Below are 20,382 nucleotides of genomic sequence, written 5' to 3'. Positions count from 1 at the left end.
CTACACCAACACAAATATGAGATGGGTCAATTACAACATTCATGAAAAGATATTTCATGCAGGACAAACATATCATTATGCCAAGTCCTAAACAAAAAAACAAAAACAAAATGTTAATCACTCAATGGATAATAAGATAAAAGAAGAAACAAATGAGAATATTGGATATTTACATTTTCTGTAAAAATAATTAAATGTATATACCAAAGATGTTAAGTCTTCTTATGGTTAGCTTTTGAAGTTTCAAACATTGGTGATACAATGACACCAAATAACCTACATCAATTCCAACAATCTTTCTAAAACTGTATAGTAGTCATAACAGTATTTTGATGACTTTTTCAGATATGGATATCTCTGACTGTAAGTTTAAGGATATTGACAGTACATCTGACTTTTTAAATCCATATAGTGATATGTTTTTTCCAACAAATGGAACCTCACAGTACTATCACAGATAATTACATCCAACTACAGTGTAGACTGATGGTCTTGTTACCTGAGGGACTATGGCCTTAAGCAATGACTGATTACCATAAAAAAAATAAATAAATAAATAAATAAATAAATAAATAAATAAATATATAAAAAAAAATCAAGATCATTTCTTCAAATAATTAAAGGTTTCACAATTCTTTCAGTTTCATTGTCACGACTTCATACCTTAAGATTAGTGTATAAAATCATGACAAGCCAGAGTAGAATATAGTAAAATTTGGGTTACATTGCTTTGGTAAGTTGCATATCTGTATTTCTATTCCAAGTTTGAAACTTCAAGAGCTGACGGTGCTTCCACAATTTTAATAAATACAAATTAGTCTAATATGATTCTCAAAGCATTACAAAGTGCAAGTGTAAAAATTTAAGTGTGTAAGCATTGGTGAAGGCTACGCCTATGGCATGCATGAAACAAGCAGCTGCAGCAGCAGTAGATGAACACTTCAGCTTTAGAATATACTGCTACCAACATACGTAACACAAAACTACAGAAAGTACTTCTCCATACTAGATTTTCTATCCAGTAAACTACAGAATACGAACGAGACATCAAAAGGATGGTTACCGTAAATGTTACCTTTGGATATACAAAGTATTTTCCTTAAAGAATGAAAAATATTAAAAATATCCAAAGTAATGTTACAACAAAAGAACTGTATGAAGAAGCAACCAATTCAAACGTAAAAGCAGATACCATGGACCAAGTCTCAAAATATCAAAATGCTACAGGGTCCCCATGGCCCTCTCTGAAGGAGAGCATGCATCCCGCCCTTCATATCACAACTAAATAGCCCAAAAACGACTGCTGCAGTATTAGTAGGATTATGCATTTTAGCCCCTGGCTCTGGGCTGAATGGCATCGAGTTGAGCTTGTCTCTTCAAGATGAGCGCCAAGCTTCAGGATCGTCCACAAGAATGGCGCTTTGAGTGTTGGGTATACCACCTTGATTTTGCTGTGCAGTGGCCATCATGTCCTCGCGGCTGCCCCTAACATTTGAACGGATTTTAGTAACGAGTTATGCCGACACAAGCAATGTTAGTATAAACGTGACTACACACCTCTGGTTGGTAATGTACTGCCAACATTCAAGCTTGGTTAGTAAATGCCAGTGCAGAAATGTCAAGTGAAGAAGTATACCAGGAAGAAGAGTGGTAGATGTTGGCATTAAATTACTTATTTCCCCAACTTCAATCAGTGCTGACCCATTCCAAGAGCTTGTGTGAGATACAGATGCAAGTATAAAATTGTTAAATCATTAACTTGTTAAAATTTCATCAAGATGCCACATGTCATGGCACTGTTCTCACTAAGCTCAAAGAAGTAGTTATTTTCCACATTTCTCCCATGACAAGGTAGGTGTGAAGTTCCACAAGAGAAAGAAAGTACAATGCAAGGGCTTGGAACATCTCAAATACCTTTCTTTGAACAGTGATGTCATTTTTCTAAACTTCCTCAGTGGTCCTTCTACCACCACCTCTGCCAAATGTCAAACAAGTTTTAGTATTTACAAATACTAAATACAGAGCCTCCCAAACAGTCGTACATCATATGGAAGACCTAAGTAGCTTTTAAAGCGAAATGGTTCCTAACATAAAATGAATGCTCAAATGAGACTTATTTGAGTTCCAGAGAGAGCACAATACAGCAAAAGTAATACAAGGCAGAAAAAAAAACTACCTGAATAAGCATTCAAGTAATTCCTATGAATCTGTGAAGGCACCTATGAAGGCTGTGTACATGGGCGTCTGAAGGGGATGGGGGGTGGGGGATAATTGACCCCCTAGAAATCTAAGGCATCTTTAAAATTTTGCTGGTCATCACATATAATTTCATTAAAACTTTAATTTATAGAATATTAGTGTATGATTGATTTTCAACTGCAAGTCTGTAATTTAAGTACATACTGATACTATACTTGATAGTGAATTATATGGCAACATTGATTGTTTCGACAGCCACAGTTCTTAATTCTTGTTCAATTGCAAATGAGTGGTTAAGTGAATTAATTAATTCTGTCACTTTGTGAATTAGATGGAAGTTGAAATGTAACTCGTGTAGATAATGTAAATATATGCCTATGTGGCCAATTTGAAGTTTGTATCTTGATATACTATACCAGACCATATATATATCTTTAATTTTGCCCCTCCATACAAAAATTCCTGCAGACGTCCATGACCGTGTACCCATAAACATAATGCTGCATTTCTCCTTGACCATTTTTTTTACATAAGGTATCTCCAAGTAACAAAAGAGAAGCCGTGTCAGCATGAGCAAAATTACGTGCCCCTAAGCATACCCAAGTGATGCATTGATGATCTTTTTTACAACCAACTCAATTACCAATATTAAAGATAAAGTTGAAAATATCCATGAATTCAAATTAGGTCTTTCATATCATTACATACTATTATTTAAAGTGACCCCTCAAGTAACAGGAGTCCCTTAAACTGGACCATCACCTTTAGATTAAAGATATTCACCACAGAGTTGTCAGTTTCCACCACCCCTTTTAAATATGCACACAAATAAATGGCATCATTCATTCATCCCACAATCAACAAATCAAAAGCCGTTGTAATATGAATGCAACCCACATGACTGCCAGTCCTGTATGAATGACCTGACAACCTACACTGAAATATGCATTACCAATGAATATGACCAGTTACCCAGGACCCACGAGGAGGTAAGATGAGAAGGATGACGAATGGGATACAGTGGGTGAGTGCTTTCATTTGGCCACCCCATTTACAAGGGTCTTTTAATGCATACATGTCCTTATGACTGTAAATGGAAATGAGTAATAATAATACATGTTTCTAGTTTCCTTACCAACAAAAAGCAATTCCCCCTTTACAATGGGTGTGGCTGAAGCAAAGCAATCACGTCATACACAAATTAAGTCTACTGAATCATCCCTCCACCTCAGCACCTCAGGGATGAAAGGTCACCCTGTAGTTTGCCACATGGCTTGAGCCACAACATTCCTTGGGCCTTTCCATAGATTTATGTGAAGAAAAATTATGAGTGTGGGACCAATGACAGGTACCAGCATGTGGTGGTCCTTCAAGATGGGCACCACCTACCACCTGTCTTCAAAACCTGTCAACACCCTCACCTTCATCTGAAGGTGCAGGGCTGACACTGTCTTCAGGCTATGCCCAGTACCTCTCTAACACCTTCAACTGTATTTCATCCACTTTTCACAAAAGAAGAACGTACAATAAGCAACCGCTTCCCTCGTACTCCCACAAGCAAATGACAAATGTCTCACACCAATACTACTACTACTACTAATCATCATAATCATCATAATCCTCATCATCAAACCAATGACATGTACAGCCATTCCTCTACTTGCGATCATTCACCTTATGGTTTTTTTGAGGTTACTATAGGTTTTGGTAGGTATAAAATCCCCTAGATTTAAATAAAATACTCTATATACCATAGAGTTTTCCCCCCTTACAAGGGAGGTAACCAAATCAAAAGGCACACACCTTCTCCCACCCATTTCACTCCCAACCACCACCCTTTCTTCTCTTTCATCTTAGCTCCTCATGTATTCAATGAATGAAATGTTGTTGTGTTATTTTCCTACATATAGATCAGGATCATTTATGATAGCTGTATTGAGTGTTATATTCAGAGTGCAACCACCATCCCATCCGTGCTGCCACTTCCCCAGTCTGTGCAGCACCCAACGTATTTTGACGTAAAATATTTTTGACCCATGATGGGTTTCTCAGAACCGAACCCCATCTTAAGTTAAGGTGTACCTGTACTTGTTTGTGGTGGTCCTACAAGTCACTGGAGCTGCCCATCTTCAAAACCCATCAAACCTCCCCCCCCCAGCCCCCACCTCTATCAGGAGATGCTGTCCTAAGGACTAAGCTCTCTGTCACTGGATTGGACCCAAGCTTTCTATCAACTTTTAACTATTTCTTACACTTTCTCAAGCATGAACAGCTGACTATTGACAACAGTTCCCCTTCTCCTAATACTTTCAGCCAGTGACACACACAAAGTCCCACATCAATATAACACAGACAAAAGTCCAAAATTTCTTCCTTTAGGAATCTAAGGTAGGGCCCACTTCGTGAAGCTTGGAGCAAACACAACCTGAACTACACGTGATGGCCACCCTATAGAAAAGGAAAACCTTATTATGACAAACATGAACTAACAGAACAAGAAAAAGAACTACACCAGTTGAATAAAAACACCGCTAAACTAATAAACCGCAGACAAAAAACTGGAGAAAAGCACAATAGATAGAATAACAAGTAACAAATATTGTGTAGTAAAAACCATCAACAACACACAACCCATGAAGCACTTGGGGCAATCCAAAAGAAAATACCATAAGCAAAAAATAAGCAATAAAACTTTGCAAATTCATCAACAAACACTTCACCAAAACGAGTTTCAAACCCAAAATTCAAGAAAAAATAAATAAATAAAAATGCAAATAATAAAACCAGAGACATATGCTACCTCCCTTCCACTAACAGACATGTAGAAGAAAATAAAAAAAAATCCCAAACAGACAAAATCTCAAACATCCACTTGAGGCACCTTGGTCCAATAGCAATAAAAACCTCAATTGATATATATTTTCAACCCTACTGAATGTACAATAAAATTCCAGCTATCTAGAAAAGAACTCGCATAATACCCATACTAAAACCGAACCACATGAAATTCCTGCATCATACAGACCCATTTCATTACTAACCACTACATCCAAGCTGATGTAAAGTTAAGTAACAGGAAGAATTGCAACAAAACTACCTACCTCCCCTAACCAACAAGGACTCAAAGAGGGCCCACTTTACCTACCAGCAAACTGCTCACAAACATTATCCAACAGGTGCAATAAGGATTCAACAGAGTAGCTCTACTAGAAAGAACAGTTATGAGCTATAAACACATACAAGGTACTGGACAAATTTCCCTGACCCATGCTATTAAAATAGATACGAGACACGTAAATATAACAAAAAATGCCAACTTCTTAGCAAGGAGACGGTGCAGCATAACCTCTAGTAAGTTCTGAATAAAGAAGACAGTATAATGGAGTCTCACAGGGAGTATTACTCTCATTTATGCTATTCAATCTTATGACAACAGAAAACTCCAGATCCAGAACTTAACTCGATGCACTCGCATAGATGATCTGAAAATCAAAACTCAAGAGTAGAAACTGCAAAATAACAACAAAAACTCAACCTTATCAATATTCCAATGGGCTTCTTTCCCCTCAATGGAGGTAGGCATCCAAGACAACCACCCAACCACTCCTATCCATCACCTATCTCCCTTTAATTTCAGGTTTTTGTGGTTGAAGGGTCTTCCCTGTTCCATGCCCACTACAGGGGACATATTTAGATTTGTTTTCATTTATCGTTCCAGCTTGGGCTACATCACCCGAACTATTCCAAGTATTTATGCATCTGTATGGAAAACTGTATTTCTTCATAGCCTTTAGACATGTAATCTTCCTTAATTTGTTCTTATGATCTCTTATAGCCCTCCTACCCTTAATCAAGACATCTCTTCTGTCACTGTAATCTATCCACTTAAGTGACCTGAATACTATAATCTATCCACTTTAGTGACCTGAATACTGTAATCATATCATCTCTTTCTCTTTGATCTTTCAACGTTGGTTGACACAGTGCTTTTCATCTTTCTTTAAAAGGTTTATATGCCTGGCTGGGGACCAGTTTGGTTACTATACTTTGTATTCCTTTCCACTCACTCCGCTGGATCTTGAAACTCAGGTAGATTCGGGTCCGCCAACAGTAATCCTCTCCATGCACTTCGGTCTTGTGCTGCTTCCATCCAGGTTGTTTTATTTATTCCTCTTCTGTCCATCTCCACATCCACACCATCCATCCATCTCATCTGGGGTCTCCCTCTGGGTCCTCTTCCAGGCATTCTACCCATTATAACTCGTTTTGGAATTCTATGGTCCTCCATACGCGCCACATGCCCAGCCCATCTCAATTTTGTTCAACTTATAACATCTGTTATTTTCGCTTGTTCAGTTATTTCTTTCAGCTCATTATTGTGTCACCCTCTCCACCTATTCTCATTTTCATAAAAAAATGGTCCAGTAATTCGCCTCAATATTGTATTCTCAAACATTGTATTTCTCTCCATCTTGCTTATATCCTTCATTCTTTGTGGAAACCATACTACTGATGCATATTTCAGTCTCAGATGGATCAGTGTTTTGATGAGTTTCTTCATCTTTTAATCCATATAGTGAATTGCCACTTTAACCCCTAGAATACAATGATGCCTACATAGGCATCATGAGTTTACAAGGATGCCAGTGTTGGCATCCTGATTACATTCATTTTGTAGTTGTGGATGACTGACCCTCATATTCTATGAAAAGGCTTGATCATTTATTTTCTGTGGTTATATTTATTCCGGGAGAAAGAGAATGAGTATAACATCAGTACCTTTATATCTTATAACTCGCATACTATGATGCATCAATGTACATAAGGTAACCTAAAGTGTGTGCAAATACTCGACTTGTATGGAAGAGGTTAATCTTCTGCAGCAGTCTAAACATCTCTCCCACAATCCTGTCAGGTGACAAGTTGTCTTTTATCAATACTCCCAAACCTTCCTCCTAATTTACTTTGTTATAGGCTCACTCACCAAAGAATAGTTTAAAGATGGTTTTATACAGCAATTGCCCATTCACAGTACTTTACATTTTTTCTATTAAAATGAGTTTCCCATTCTTGGCTCCACACAAAAATATTGTCTAGATCTTTTTGCAATAGTTTACCATCCTCCTCATTTTTCACTTCTCATGATTTTTTCATCATTTGCAAACATGTTGGCATAGCTTGTTCCTTTCATCATGTCACTGAAATAAGAAACATTTGTGCAAACACCGAACCTTGTGGTACTCCACTCATTACTGCTTTCCATCTTGACATCTTATCCTTTACTACAGTTCTCATGTATCTTTCCTTGTAGTAGTAGTAGTAGTAGTAGTAGTAGTAGTAGTAGTAGTAGTTGTAGTAGTAGTAGTAGTTGTAGTAGTAGTTTCCCTCTCAGTCCTCCAACATGCTCCAATTTCCAAACAAGTCAACTGTGAGGTACTGTGTCAAATGCTTTCTCTAGGTCCAATTACACACAGTCCATCTATCCCTCCCTTGCATCGCATCAATCACTCCTAAGTAAAAGCTTAAAAGCTTTGACACATATGACCTTCCAGATCTGAACCCAAACTGTCAAAATGTTTCTCTTCCAGATATTTGGTCTATTGTGCTGGCCAGTGACACTGGCCCATAATTAAGTGGTGTCTCTTTCTTTCCACCTTTGTGAATTGGCACTACATTTCCCCTTTTCCAATCAGGAGGCACAATGCCTTTTCTCAATGAACATGTAATAAGACTGTGAATCTTATCTACTAACTGTTCTCTACATCCTTTAAGTATCCAGTCTCAGATCCCATCAGGTCCTGAAGTTCTAGTAACATCCAATGATCCCAAGAGAACCACTTCCCTCACTTCCACATTTATATCCTCTAAGCCTGGGTTTTTGCTCTCTTCACTTTTCTCCAAAAGTGCTCTTTTGTGAAGACCAATTGGAAACTTTTGCTTATCAATTATTTCTGCCCGAGCTGAGGTTTCTTCAAAGATCTTACCACCTACCATTAACTTGGTGACTACTTCCCTGTAATTTGCCGTTTATAAACCTATAAAACAGTTTTGGTTCATCTCTGCTTTTATCTACTACACCTCTTTCAAAACTGCTTTCTTCCTCCCTGCACATTCTTGTATAATCATTCTTAGCTTGCTTGTAAGCTTCTTGTTTCATTGATTCTTCTCTTTCTGCATTTTTCCTTAGCCACATCCTTGGCCTTTTTGCAATCTCACACTTTTTATTAAACCAGTCCTCTTTCTGCTTCTCTCCCCAGTTGTAAATCTCAAGATTTCTCATTTCCTCCTTATTCCCATGGTATTCATGAATTCCTCCCAGTTTGGTTCTTCAAAGAATTTGTTCAACCCTAATTAATTTCCCTTGCCTGTGTGATTCATTACTCGGCTCTATTTCCTCATCCTCCAGTTGAAACTCAATTGATACATGATCACTTTTTCCTACAGGTCAAAGGTAGTTCAATAAGCTGATGATGTCTGGCTCTTTGGTTAGTAACAGATCTAATTTTGTGAGAATGTCATCTTCTCTTCCTTGGACCACTTCTTTTACCCACTGAATTATTGTATTCTCCATTGCTATACTTAACGAGGTATTTCCCCAAGAATCTGATTTGCCACACGCTTTCTATTCCTCCTAGTTGACCTCACTGAAATTAAAATCTCCAGCAAGGTCTATGTTGCTACTTTCAATGTTTTTCTTTAGAAAAAGAGCTGTATCCAATAACATTTCATGATAATCAGCTTCATTCCAAGCTCTTGTCTTCAGGGTACACATGCCACCATGAAGTCTTATTCTGCACTTTAGTACTAATTTTTTGATGAATTGATTCAGCCTTACATTTACTCAGATTTGCTTCTTCCACCTTTACGACATTTCTCACCACAAACATTACCCCTCCACCCAATTTATCTCCTCTGTCTATTCTCCAGGTGTAACTATTGTCCCTGAACTGTAGGTCAAAATCTTTTGGGAGTTTTATTTGCACTAGACACAAAATATCAGGCTCATTTATCCTAGTCATCTATCTCCAACCTTGCCAATAGTAAACCATCAACATTAGCATATACTACTCTACATTTCCCTGTGGTGTTTCCTTTGCAATATTACCTTCCTATTCTCTTAAAAACCATTTCCTTACCTTCTGATTGACAGATTGGGAGGGGAAAAAAAAAAAAATCCTCTTCTGTCCTCCCTTCATTTATGGCTTTGGCTTCTTCTAAGAACTCTCTTGTCTTTGCTCATTCCTCTGTTAATATCTTTCCTAATCCAAATATCTTTTAGCTTTTCTTCTCATGCTAACTTCCAAGACTTCCTGATTACTCCATTAACATTTCTCTTATATTGACCTAACCTATAAATGCTATCAATCTGACCTGTTACATACAAGTCCTTCCCTAGAGTTATTGAGGTAATTTCCATAATCCTTTGCATTTCTTGTCTGTAATGTAACTTGCATGAGGTGATGTGTTGTTCACGACACCCAGAAAATAAAATCCATCTAGACTTATCAACTACATCTCTAACAAGAGATTCTCTTTTTCTTATAACCTTGACTATTCCTTCTTCTAGACCAGTGGTTCTTAACCTTTTTTGGCAACGACCCAAAATTTTGCACAAATCAAGCATCGCGACCCAAGCCTACATAGATATACGAATTGTCTTTATAAGTAATATGATTATGGTTTTAAAAGCGGGTTTTATTTATTCTTTATCTAATCATGGTCTGCTTAGAATCCTAAAACTAGGCATCATGTATTTTAATTATTACAGTATATAATTATCATATATTTGTAATGGGAAAATAATTATTTTCTGCAAACCCTTAGCGACCCAATAAAATGGCTTGGCGAAACAAATTTGGGTCGCGACCCAGGGGTTAAGAACCACTGTTCTAGACTATCTTTTCCCTGTTGCCTCAAGATCTCTTTAAAGGTCACTATCTCTATCCTCATTTGTTGTTGACCTATCTTTTTTTTTCCTACATGGTGTTGAGACTTTTTCCTTCATTTGTCAGTTTCATTTCCCTTTTCTTGCTCAAGTTTTTGCTTCAGATTGTGCAATCTAGCCTCTTGTAAGGAAATTAAATCTCTATATCTTTTCAACTCTGTTAGAATTTCACTCACCTCCATGTTTGAGTATCCAATTTTTAATTATCGTTTTTCTCAAATTCAACATTGATCAAGTTTTTTAATGGACTTATTCAGCTTGTATCCCTCCTATGGTTTCCAGTTTTCTTAATAGTTTTTTGTGTAGTATTTTATCATGAGCTTCCCTGTCTTGGATTTAGTATATTCTCCTCCAGATATTTTATCCATCTATTTTTGACAACTTTTTCACAAATTTTGGCTACCGTGCTTGTAAGGGAAACTTATCTGTAATTTATTGGGTTTTCCTTGATTCCTTTATATATTGGTACAATAGCAGCATTTTCACAGTCTTCTGATATTTTTCCTTCTTTCAGTGAGCAACTTGTTATATTATATATTTTGTCTATTAGTTCTTTACAGTCTTTTAGTATCCAGTTTGCAATTACATCCGGGCCATGCGATTTTCTAACATCAAGATTTGTCATTTGGTCCATTATTTCTTTTTGTTACTATTACTTCCTTCATGGGGGTCATCTCACTTCTCACTCTTCATCCTGATGTTGTACATTTTCTCTAGTGAAAACCAACTTGATGTGTTTGCTCATGACTTCAGCCATTTCTATATCTTCTGTGTATTCCACATTCCCTAGGCAAGGTTTCATTATTTCGAGTTTGTTTTTTAGTTTACTGTTCACATATCTATAGAATAGTTTTAGTTCATCCTTAAATTTTTCTATTATGTCTTTTTCATAGTTTATTTTTTCCTCCCTGTGTATATTTACACACTACAAACACAGCTAATTAACGTCTGTTAATGAGAGGTCTCACTGTATTTTCTGTTTGTTCATAATTCCAGCCACTTCTACATGTTCTACATATTCCACAATCCCTTGCCCGTTTAACATTTCCTGTTTAGTCTTTAATTTACTATTTACATATCTGTAGAATAATTTAGGTTGATCCTTACATTTGTCTATCTTATCATATGTGTGTGTGCACGTGTATTTACCTAATTGTAGTATCCAGGAAAAAGAGCAACACTTTTTGGGTCCATTTCCTTTTCTCTAATTATCTATCCTACTTAGCCTTAAATTCATGTACAGTTCCAACTTAATCTACGTCCTTAATTTCCAATAATCATATTTAGATTTGAACTCATGTATTGTTTGAGCTTAAACTATATCACTTCCTAAGCTATTCCAGGTATTTATGCATCTATATGGAAAACTTTCTTTCTTCACATCCTTCAGACATGTGGTCTTTCTTAATCTGTTCCCATAATCTCTTAAATCCCTACCATCTTTAATTAGGAGATCTCTTCTGTAAGAGATGGGTACATGTGCGTGTGTGTGCACATGTGCATGTGTGTGCATGTGCACAACACGCATATGCATGCACAAGTAGGCACACACACAAGCAAATTAACCTAACCAAGTGTATGTGACCACAGAAATGTGAATCTCTGACAGTGTCTACATGCACAAAGAAATAATCAGCAGATAATTTGGTGAAATTCTACCTTAAATAAAGTCAGCTTTGCTTATCTGCCAGCTCAGCAAAACTTTTCAAAGCAAAATCCACAAGAACTCATAATTTTCATAAGATTACTTAAATAGGATACCTGGTATCATTTTTTTATTAACGCTTTGATGCCACTACATCAAAATTAGTATATCTAAATTCAAAATAGCAAAGAAAAAAAATCTTCTCCTTTATCTTGGTAACTGAAAGCAATTTGTACTCTTATGAAAACTTATAATGACTGGTTAAAGATCACTGAAAAAATGTAGTTGCTGGCTTGTACTTACTTGCGTCCAAGTGCCATCATTCCATAGAGAACTCCTGTGATAAAAATTAGCCCAGAACCAAATACTGTACTCAGGCCCGGACACAGGATAACAGCAGGCAATGACATGCTGTAAGGTAAAAAAAATTCCATATACATATTTTTAACTGAAAAACAATTCTTTTCTATATCAAAATGCTACTTCATTTACAATAAATTGGTAATAAATGTACCAAGATTTTATTTCAACATACAAGGACATGTTTACTTACACGACATATAAAACAGCCTTTTGCCAATGAGGTCTCTCTTCAACCCATTTGGAATATTGCTGTACAAAATCAACAAACATACAGCAGAATGGTGCTTCTGCTGAGACCACAATAAATCCAGCAATTCTAGGTAATAAAACAAGAGAAAATATTGTAAATCTCCACAAAATATATTAAAAATAAAATTTAAAGTACAATAAACAAAGTTTTAAATACTCAATGTTTTATTCACACTGTATCAGAAAAAAATACAATCACATGCCAAATAAAATTTGTATCTAACTTACACTTGCCAGATACCAGCAACAATGCAGATTGGGTATATGGTAATCGTGGTGACCACACCTAGGATCATGGCAACTGAAATAAAATAAATGATTGAATTATTCTATTACCCCAAGTCTTTCTTACAGGAGACCCATAGCTCCAAGGTAACTAGCAAAAGCCACCAGATTAAACAATGGGTGAACAATAAATAAAAAGACAAATGAAAATAGTAGTAAAAGAAAAGAAAAAAAAAAAAAAAATTAGCAATTAAGCCGAAGGAACTTTGGCCACAGCTATATTCCTTCTGGCATAGGCTCCTCACACCTTCTAACACACTCATTGTAGTTAACAATGGTCCTCAGACTCTCCACAAGTTCTCTCTTGGAAGTGGGACCAATAACAGGTACCCAGAAGTGATGGTCCTGCAAGACTGACATCAGAAACTCGTCTCCTTGCTGTCCATCTTATAAACCTGCCAACATCCTCACATCTCCAAACTGTGCAGTGCCAAATGACTTGACACTGTCTTCAGACCTGGCCCAGGGCCCAGAGGAAGGGGATGAGAGCAGGATGAGAGAAGAGGTGAAATTCAAAAGAGAGAAAGGAGAAAGGATCCTGTGAGAGGAGGGGGTCAAAATTGTGAAGGGGGGAAAGGGATGAGGAGAGAAAGGGTTGTACGGCTGAAAAGAGTTGTGAGGGAGGGGGGATGTTTATTCGTTTATATAAATTTATTACACTCATTGAGCGACAAACCTAGTACATTAGGTACTTTCTATTCATTTATAGTATGTGAGATGCACAGGTCACATTACTACGTACAATGAAGCTGTACATCAATAATAAGAACATAGCAAAAAGGAGACTGCAAGAGACCACAAAGCAGTGCCCTTATATCCTATAAGGGGAAATATATTGGTAATCAAGGTGAGGTGATCTTTAGCATCCACCAAAGTGTGGGTATCAAATTAGGACATTGTCTAGATCAATGTCAGTTGAAAGAAAGACACACACACAGTCTTGGCTTTGGGGCAATAGGTTTCTTACAGAGGGGCATTCAAGGCAGCAGTGGCAGAGACTGTTGGCATTGGGATGGTCACATAGCTTGCAGGAGGAGTAGTGTGGTATGTCCCCCACCTCAGAGACTTGCTACAGCAGTCTGTAACCCAGGTGAAGCCATGCATCTACAATATTGTGTCTGCCAATAGTCCATGCTTGTGATACCTTGGGAGAGAGACAGAAGTGGCTGTAATGTTGTATTGATACACTTTGTGCCTGCTCTGCATTCATGTGGTGGAGAATGGTTAGAAGAGCATCTGAGTGTGTGATCTTCTTGTAGCAGAGGGGATAGGGTGTGGCATTATTGGGCAGTAGCAGTTCACAGGCATTTTTGGTAAGATCTGCCTTTTCATTGGCAGAAATTCCAACGTGGGAGTGATTCCACATAAAGCTTATCGTCACCCTTGTAAAGAAATTGCTTAAGTCATTTTTCATCAATTTCTGGATTTTTTTTTTTTTTCTAAATCAATTTTTCATTGCTCCTTGTGGTACGATTCCCTGTTTTATTTTATGTCTGAGTAGGTTAAAACTATGTTAGGAGGAACATTACATACATTTACAATATAGAAAAACTTTTTTTTTTTTTCCCCTGAAAAGTTGGACAAATGACTTAGGTACTTTCTTTATGAGGCTAGCATTATGGTGAGTGTTCTTGAGCTGTGACTCTTGTAAAATGTGATGCATGAGGGGACAGTGTATGGGTTGTGGAGATGAGATGGCCTGTAGGGTGGACGAGTCACAACATTAGCACACCATTATGTCACTGCTGACAGAGCAGGTTAACAGCCAGCAGGAATGCCTGTAGTTCACAGTACAGTACTACCTCTCATTAACAGACTAAAATGGGGATAAGGGTGTCCATTGATGTGAATAATCTGTTGATTTGGAGTGGTTTTTGGATGGCATGGTGATTGCACACACTAAACAACAGCACCAAAAACTCAGCGAAAACACAGCAAACACAGATAATTAATGTCCATTAATGAGAGGTCTCACTACATAGAGGTGGATGAGTTGGGTAACCTGCGAACAACCCAGCCTCCCTCAGGAGGCTCTACATCCAGTGAATAGACAGCACAGCCCGGACTACCATCTGGCATAGCAGGGATGGAGGAGGACACTGCAGTGATGTATTCCAGGGATAATTGTTTCTAGAGGAGCATTGGGTTGTGGGTGTGGAGTGACATATGGCTGTGGAATCCTCCATGGAGGCAGTCCATGATCAACCTTGACCATAGGGACTTCAATGTGAACACACTGCAGGGTGGAGCACACTGTGTTAATGAGGGTGTGGATGGCAGGACACAGCAGAGAGTGGGGTGGGGTGTAGCGGGATCAAATGAAGCTCTTAGGACATGGAAATAGTGCAGGGCCAGATGGGATGGTTGGAGGCACTTGATGCTGAAGGAGGAGATGTTAACACATATTCTTTCAATAACTGAAGGAAGATAAAGTTCAGTCTGCACGTTTATTACTCTGAAGGAGGAGGGGGCATCCAAGAATGTACATCACTCTGTCCTGGAATCTTCCTAAAGGCACCAAGGAGGTCTTGGAGAGTTGACCAAGGGCTGGGGAGAGATTGTCTATAAATGACCAAATGAAGGCAAAATAGCTGGTTCTTGCCAAGGGGATAGTCCAGCAGCATTGTTGGTGAGCCATTTAAAGAGGATGGATAAAGTGCTGTTCTAGCTGGTGAAGATGTTGGATGATGGATTTTTATGGGGGAAGGGGTTGTGGGGGAGGAAGGAGTTGTGAGGGAGAAGCAGGTATGGGAAGGAAAGGGGTGTGAGGGGGAAGGGGTTGTGAGGGTATGGGGTTGTGAGGAGTAAGGAGTTGTGAGGAGGAAGGGGATGAGGTGAGGGGAATGGGATGGGGAGAGGGGAATAGGGATGGGATGAGGGGAAAGGGGATGGAGTGATGTGGTGGGGTGAGGGGAAGGGGATGGAGTGATGTGGTGGGGTGAGGGGAAAAGGGATGGAGTGATGTGGTGGGGTGCGGGGAAGGGGATGGAGTGATGTGGTGGGGTGAGGGGAAGGGGATGGAGTGATGTGGTGGGGTGAGGGGAAAAGGGATGTGAGGGGAAGTGGGTGGGGCGAGGGGAAGGGGGTGGGGCGAGGGGAAGGGGGTGAGGTGAGGGGAAGTGGGTGGGGTGAAGGGAAGTGGGTGGGGTGAAGGGAAGTGGGTGGGGCGAGGGGAAGGGGGTGAGGTGAGGGAAAGGGGGTGGGATGAGGGAAAGGGGGTGGGATGAAGGGAAATGGGTGGGGTGAAGGGAAATGGGTGGGGTGAAGGGAAGTGGGTGGGGTGAGGGGAAGTGGGTGGGGTGAGGGGAAGTGGGTGGGGTGAGGGGAAGTGGGTGGGATGAAGGGAAATGGGTGGGGTGAGGGGAAGTGGGTGGGATGAAGGGAAATGGGTGGGGTGAGGGGAAGTGGGTGGGGTGAGGGGACGGGGCAAGAAGAAGGGGATGGGAGTGAAGGGAAGGTGAAATGGGGTGAAGGTGAAGGGGTGAAGAGACTTTGGCAAGGGATGAAGAGACGAAAGGTAAACGAACAGGGGTGATAGATTATGGGGTGAGAGGTGACTGGGTTGGCGGAGATGGGGTCAGGGGTGAGGGATGATGAGGCAGAATGAAGGATTAAGAAGTGAGGGGGTTAAGGACTTCGATGTGGATTTCGGGGCAGAGACAGGGGCAAAGGGCAAGGGGGAGTGGAAACAAGATAGTGAGGAATGGATAGAAGGGAGAAAAGATAGACGAGACTGAGAGGGGTGAAAGACTGTGGGAGAGGGGAGACGAGACTGGGAGAGGGGAGAAGACTGTGGGAGAGGGGAGACAAGACTGTGGGAGAGGGGAGGAAAGACTGTGGGAGAGGGGAGAAAGACTGTGGGAGAGGGGAGGCAAGACTGTGGGAGAGGAGGGGCAAGACTGTGTGGGAGGGGAGGCAAGACTGTGGGAGAGGGGAGGAAAGACTGTGGGAGAGGGGAGACAAGACTGTGGGAGAGGGGAGGAAAGACTGTGGGAGAGGGGAGGAAAGACTGTGGGAGAGGGGAGGAAAGACTGTGGGAGAGGGGAGACAAGACTGTGGGAGAGGGGAGACAAGACTGTGGGAGAGGGGAGACAAGACTGTGGGAGAGGGGAGACAAGACTGTGGGAGAGGGGAGACAAGACTGTGGGAGAGGGGAGACAAGACTGAGGGGAGAGGGGAGGCAAGACTGTGGGTGAGGGGATGCAAGACTGTGGGAGAGGGGATGCAAGACTGTGGGAGAGGGGAGGCAAGACTGTGAGTGAGGGGATGCAAGACTGTGGGAGAGGAGAGGCAAGACTGTGGGAGAGGGGAGGCAAGACTGTGGGAGAGGAGAGACAAGTCTGTGGGAGTGGGGAGACAAGACTGTGGGAGAGGGGAGACAAGACTGTGGGAGAGGGGAGACAAGACTGTGGGAGAGGGGAGACAAGACTGTGGGAGAGGGGAGGCAAGACTGTGGGAGAGGGGAGACAAAACCGTGGGAAGACTGTAGGAGAGATGAGGGAAGACTGTGAGAGGTGCAATGGCTGGGGGAGAGGGTAGGAAGAGAGGCCGAGGAAGCGACACTACTACTAGCCCACCCATTTACTGGATGAAAAGGAATGTACAGCCATTTTAAACAGGCTTCACAGACAAGCGACTTTGGTAAGTTTTTTTTATTTTATTTTCTTTCTTCCTCTCTCTCTCTCTCTCTCTCTCTCTTTGGCAACATCATCAAAAATGGCCGGGTCAACGGACATGAGACGTTGGGCACCCGTCCTAGTACGACTTCCATCGTTTGTAAGTCGTTTAAGAGTAACTAGGTCAAGGACATAACGATAAAAAAAAGTGAAATTATTTTGGTAAACTTCCTAAAACGACTCCCTCTCTCTCCTTGCCTCTATATCCCCCGTTTCTCACTACCACTAACAAGCAAACACACTGGTATTTGAATGCTACACACATAGCCACGCCCCTGATCGTTAATCGAATTATTCCAACCTGCGACGACCCACGCAACAGTCGAAAAATCCGAGCACTCTCACCTCTCCCTCATCTCATCTTATATCACGCTTTCCTTCCCCTCCCACCTCTCTCTCTCTCTCTCTCCGTACAGACGCGTCAATTCCCGAAACAGCCTAAAATACGACACGACCCAAGCTACAACCAAAACACAATTTCAAATTTATGACGGTTAGAAGGGGCTGTATCCCATAACTGTGGCTATTTTCCTCTACATTACGAAGTAATGAGTACATTATATATTACATAGGTATATAATGCATTATATATCATACACGTGTACTATATATTCTATATAAGTATATAATGTAATATTATATAACTTGAGATAGTCCCCCTCCTCCCCCGCACCCTTGTTTTTCCTTCTCTCGCACGTAACTGCCCTGCCGCCCACACGGCCCGTCGTCGCCGTCATCTGTTCCCAGCTGCCATCACCCCAGTTTGTCCTTATCATGACTGTCACTTGTTTGGCTCGCCTCTTCTTTCCTCACTTCCGTTACGAAAGCAGGGAGGAGAGGATGTGGGGAGAGGACGAGAGAATATACAGGAGGAACAGGCATAAGTGAGTAGGATGAAGAAGAGACAGGCAGGCAGGCATGTAGCGTAAAGACAAGAATTACTTACAAAGTAAGTAACGGGGAGAGGGAGGATGGGAGGGGGTGTCTTCCTAACTCATTGCTTCTCCTGCTTGCCTCCGAGAAAGATAAGACGTGCATATCACGAAAGACATTTTAGGTTTTGCGCTATCAGCACTCACCTTCCCTTCTCCACTCTCACCCCCCCTCCCTCCCTCCCTCCTGCTCTTGTTTGCAGCCGAGTGGGCGAATTAGTCCGGGGGAAAATCGGAAAAGCGGCCTAAGCTAGCCAGGCCTGGCCGGGCGTGGCTGGCTCAGGTTCGTACACTTTCTACACAAGATTGAACCAAATGCGCATCCCCACCCCCATCTACCCTGGCCAATAATCATGTAACTAACTCAAGCCACACGCACATTTTTTTTTTTCGCATCAAGCAGTGCAAAAGGGATGTTCCGTGACAGTTCCGACAATCACGAAATGATGTGTGGCTGGAACGGGTTTTGATCAAGCTGCTGCAACATGAGATGGAGCGCTCGTCCCTACTCAATCCTCACAGCCCCATCTCTTTACAATTTCTTGCACAGTTGTGCATACCAACAATTTTATCTGAATATGCATGCGAATAAATCACAAAAACACGTGATTCACATAATGTGTAATAAAACCACTTGGAAAATAAAATTAAAATGTCTTAAATAGACGAAAACGTTCGGTCACCTTTCATTTTATTTTTCAAATGGTTTTGTTACACATTTTCTGAATATGCATACGCATCGTGTACCTAAATTTGCATATTTTAACAGCAGCAAACATAAAACACTGAATCCTATCTCTTCTTTGCAGAAGCTCAAAAGTTAAACCTTAGTTACTTGAACTTTCTAAATGCGTGGCTTGCTACTATCACAGGCAGTTCCAGCTCCTATTTGCTTTATCACCCCAAGTTTTCCTGTACGTGTGTTCGTGTGTGTGTGTGGGGAGGGGGCATGTCAATTATGAGTCAGAAAACTGGAGAAGGGAAGGAACTGTTGGATGAGGTAGAACAGAGTGCATAAGTGGTTTGGGTAAATGGAAAGAATGAACGAGGGAAGACTAGTTGAGTGTAAATGACAAACGGACGGCGTGAGACCATGGGGTGTTGAGATTGGGTGAGGAAGGATTTGGAATATCTATCCAGCAAAGATAAGAAAGACAGATATGAATTGGGAGGACTGAATTAAGGGATAATGTGGCCTTAAGGAATGTTCTTCTCATCTACATCATAAGCCAACACTGGCCAGACCATGCTGAGAGCTGTACCTTGCTGCATTGCTTTTGACCCAAGCAGTGTAATGTGGGGCAAGAATGACCCTTCATCCTAAAATGGTGGGTCGATTGAATGGGTATTATAATGTGAGTGTGTGCCTTGACTTGGTAATCTCCTTTATATGGAGGCAGGGTATTTGATATATACAAGAAGGGGCTGTCTATTTGGAGAGAAGGCAGAGTATATCCTGGATTGTTGGGTGTTAGGGGTAAGCAAGGTTATTGAGGATATTTAGGGTGATGGTGACATCCTGTTTTCCATAGGTAAACTTTCCAGCTCTTTGTAGCAAGTTTGTGTAACCTTGGTAGATTTTATATACAGTCTGGCTTTGGTACGGGGTGGCCTTGTGTAGGCTGAACAGTATTGTGAACATAATGCATCCTTTTTGAAATACTGAACCCACAAAATGAACAAATGGAGAATATAACATTGAGAGTAAAAGGTACAGAAGGTCATAAAAATACTTTCTTCCATTCTTTGATCAATCTTGTAACATGCTTTACACATTAACCACTTTATTACTGCCTTGTTCCATAATTTTAATCTTCACACTCCCTTTATCAAGTCCCACTACTTTCCCATACTTCAATTTTCCCACTGCACCCTTCTTTCCAAATTTCTTTTGTGATGATTCCCGAGAAGGCAGCAAGTCATCTGCAGGAGCAGGCCCTAAGTGCTAGAAAAAGGTGATAACACTACAGAAGGCGTCTTTTAGAGGCATTCTCCCAGATCAACAAGTGCTTGACACCCTCATCTCTCCAATTTTGCTGAAATTTGTTTTATAAGTAGTGTGAAAAAATATGTACAGCTGACAGACAA

General features: G+C 40.5%; 1 protein-coding gene across 4 annotated transcripts in view; it reads right to left on the bottom strand.

Annotated features, from left to right (window-relative positions):
• fwe (calcium channel flower) overlaps positions 1-20,382 on the bottom strand; it is a 34,282-nt gene that overhangs the window by 1,757 nt on the left and 12,143 nt on the right. The window contains exons 2-6 of one of the 4 annotated variants that reach the window (XM_076180666.1): positions 12,630-12,702; positions 12,343-12,468; positions 12,093-12,200; positions 1,915-1,975; positions 860-1,485 (exon numbers count right to left, since the gene is read on the bottom strand). In XM_076180666.1, the coding sequence (XP_076036781.1) occupies positions 1,942-1,975; positions 12,093-12,200; positions 12,343-12,468; positions 12,630-12,702 (341 nt within the window). In that variant the 3' untranslated portion in view covers positions 860-1,485; positions 1,915-1,941. Of the gene's footprint in view, positions 1-859; positions 1,486-1,914; positions 1,976-12,092; positions 12,201-12,342; positions 12,469-12,629; positions 12,703-20,382 lie in introns of those variants that run through there. The other 3 variants (XM_076180665.1, XM_076180663.1, XM_076180664.1) reach the window with 3 other exon arrangements.

Source organism: Oratosquilla oratoria, chromosome 44, assembly GCF_046742065.1.
Source record: "Oratosquilla oratoria isolate Oo_2021 chromosome 44, ASM4674206v1, whole genome shotgun sequence".
NCBI lineage: Eukaryota > Metazoa > Arthropoda > Malacostraca > Stomatopoda > Squillidae > Oratosquilla > Oratosquilla oratoria.
This window is presented reverse-complemented; position numbering and strand designations above follow the sequence as displayed.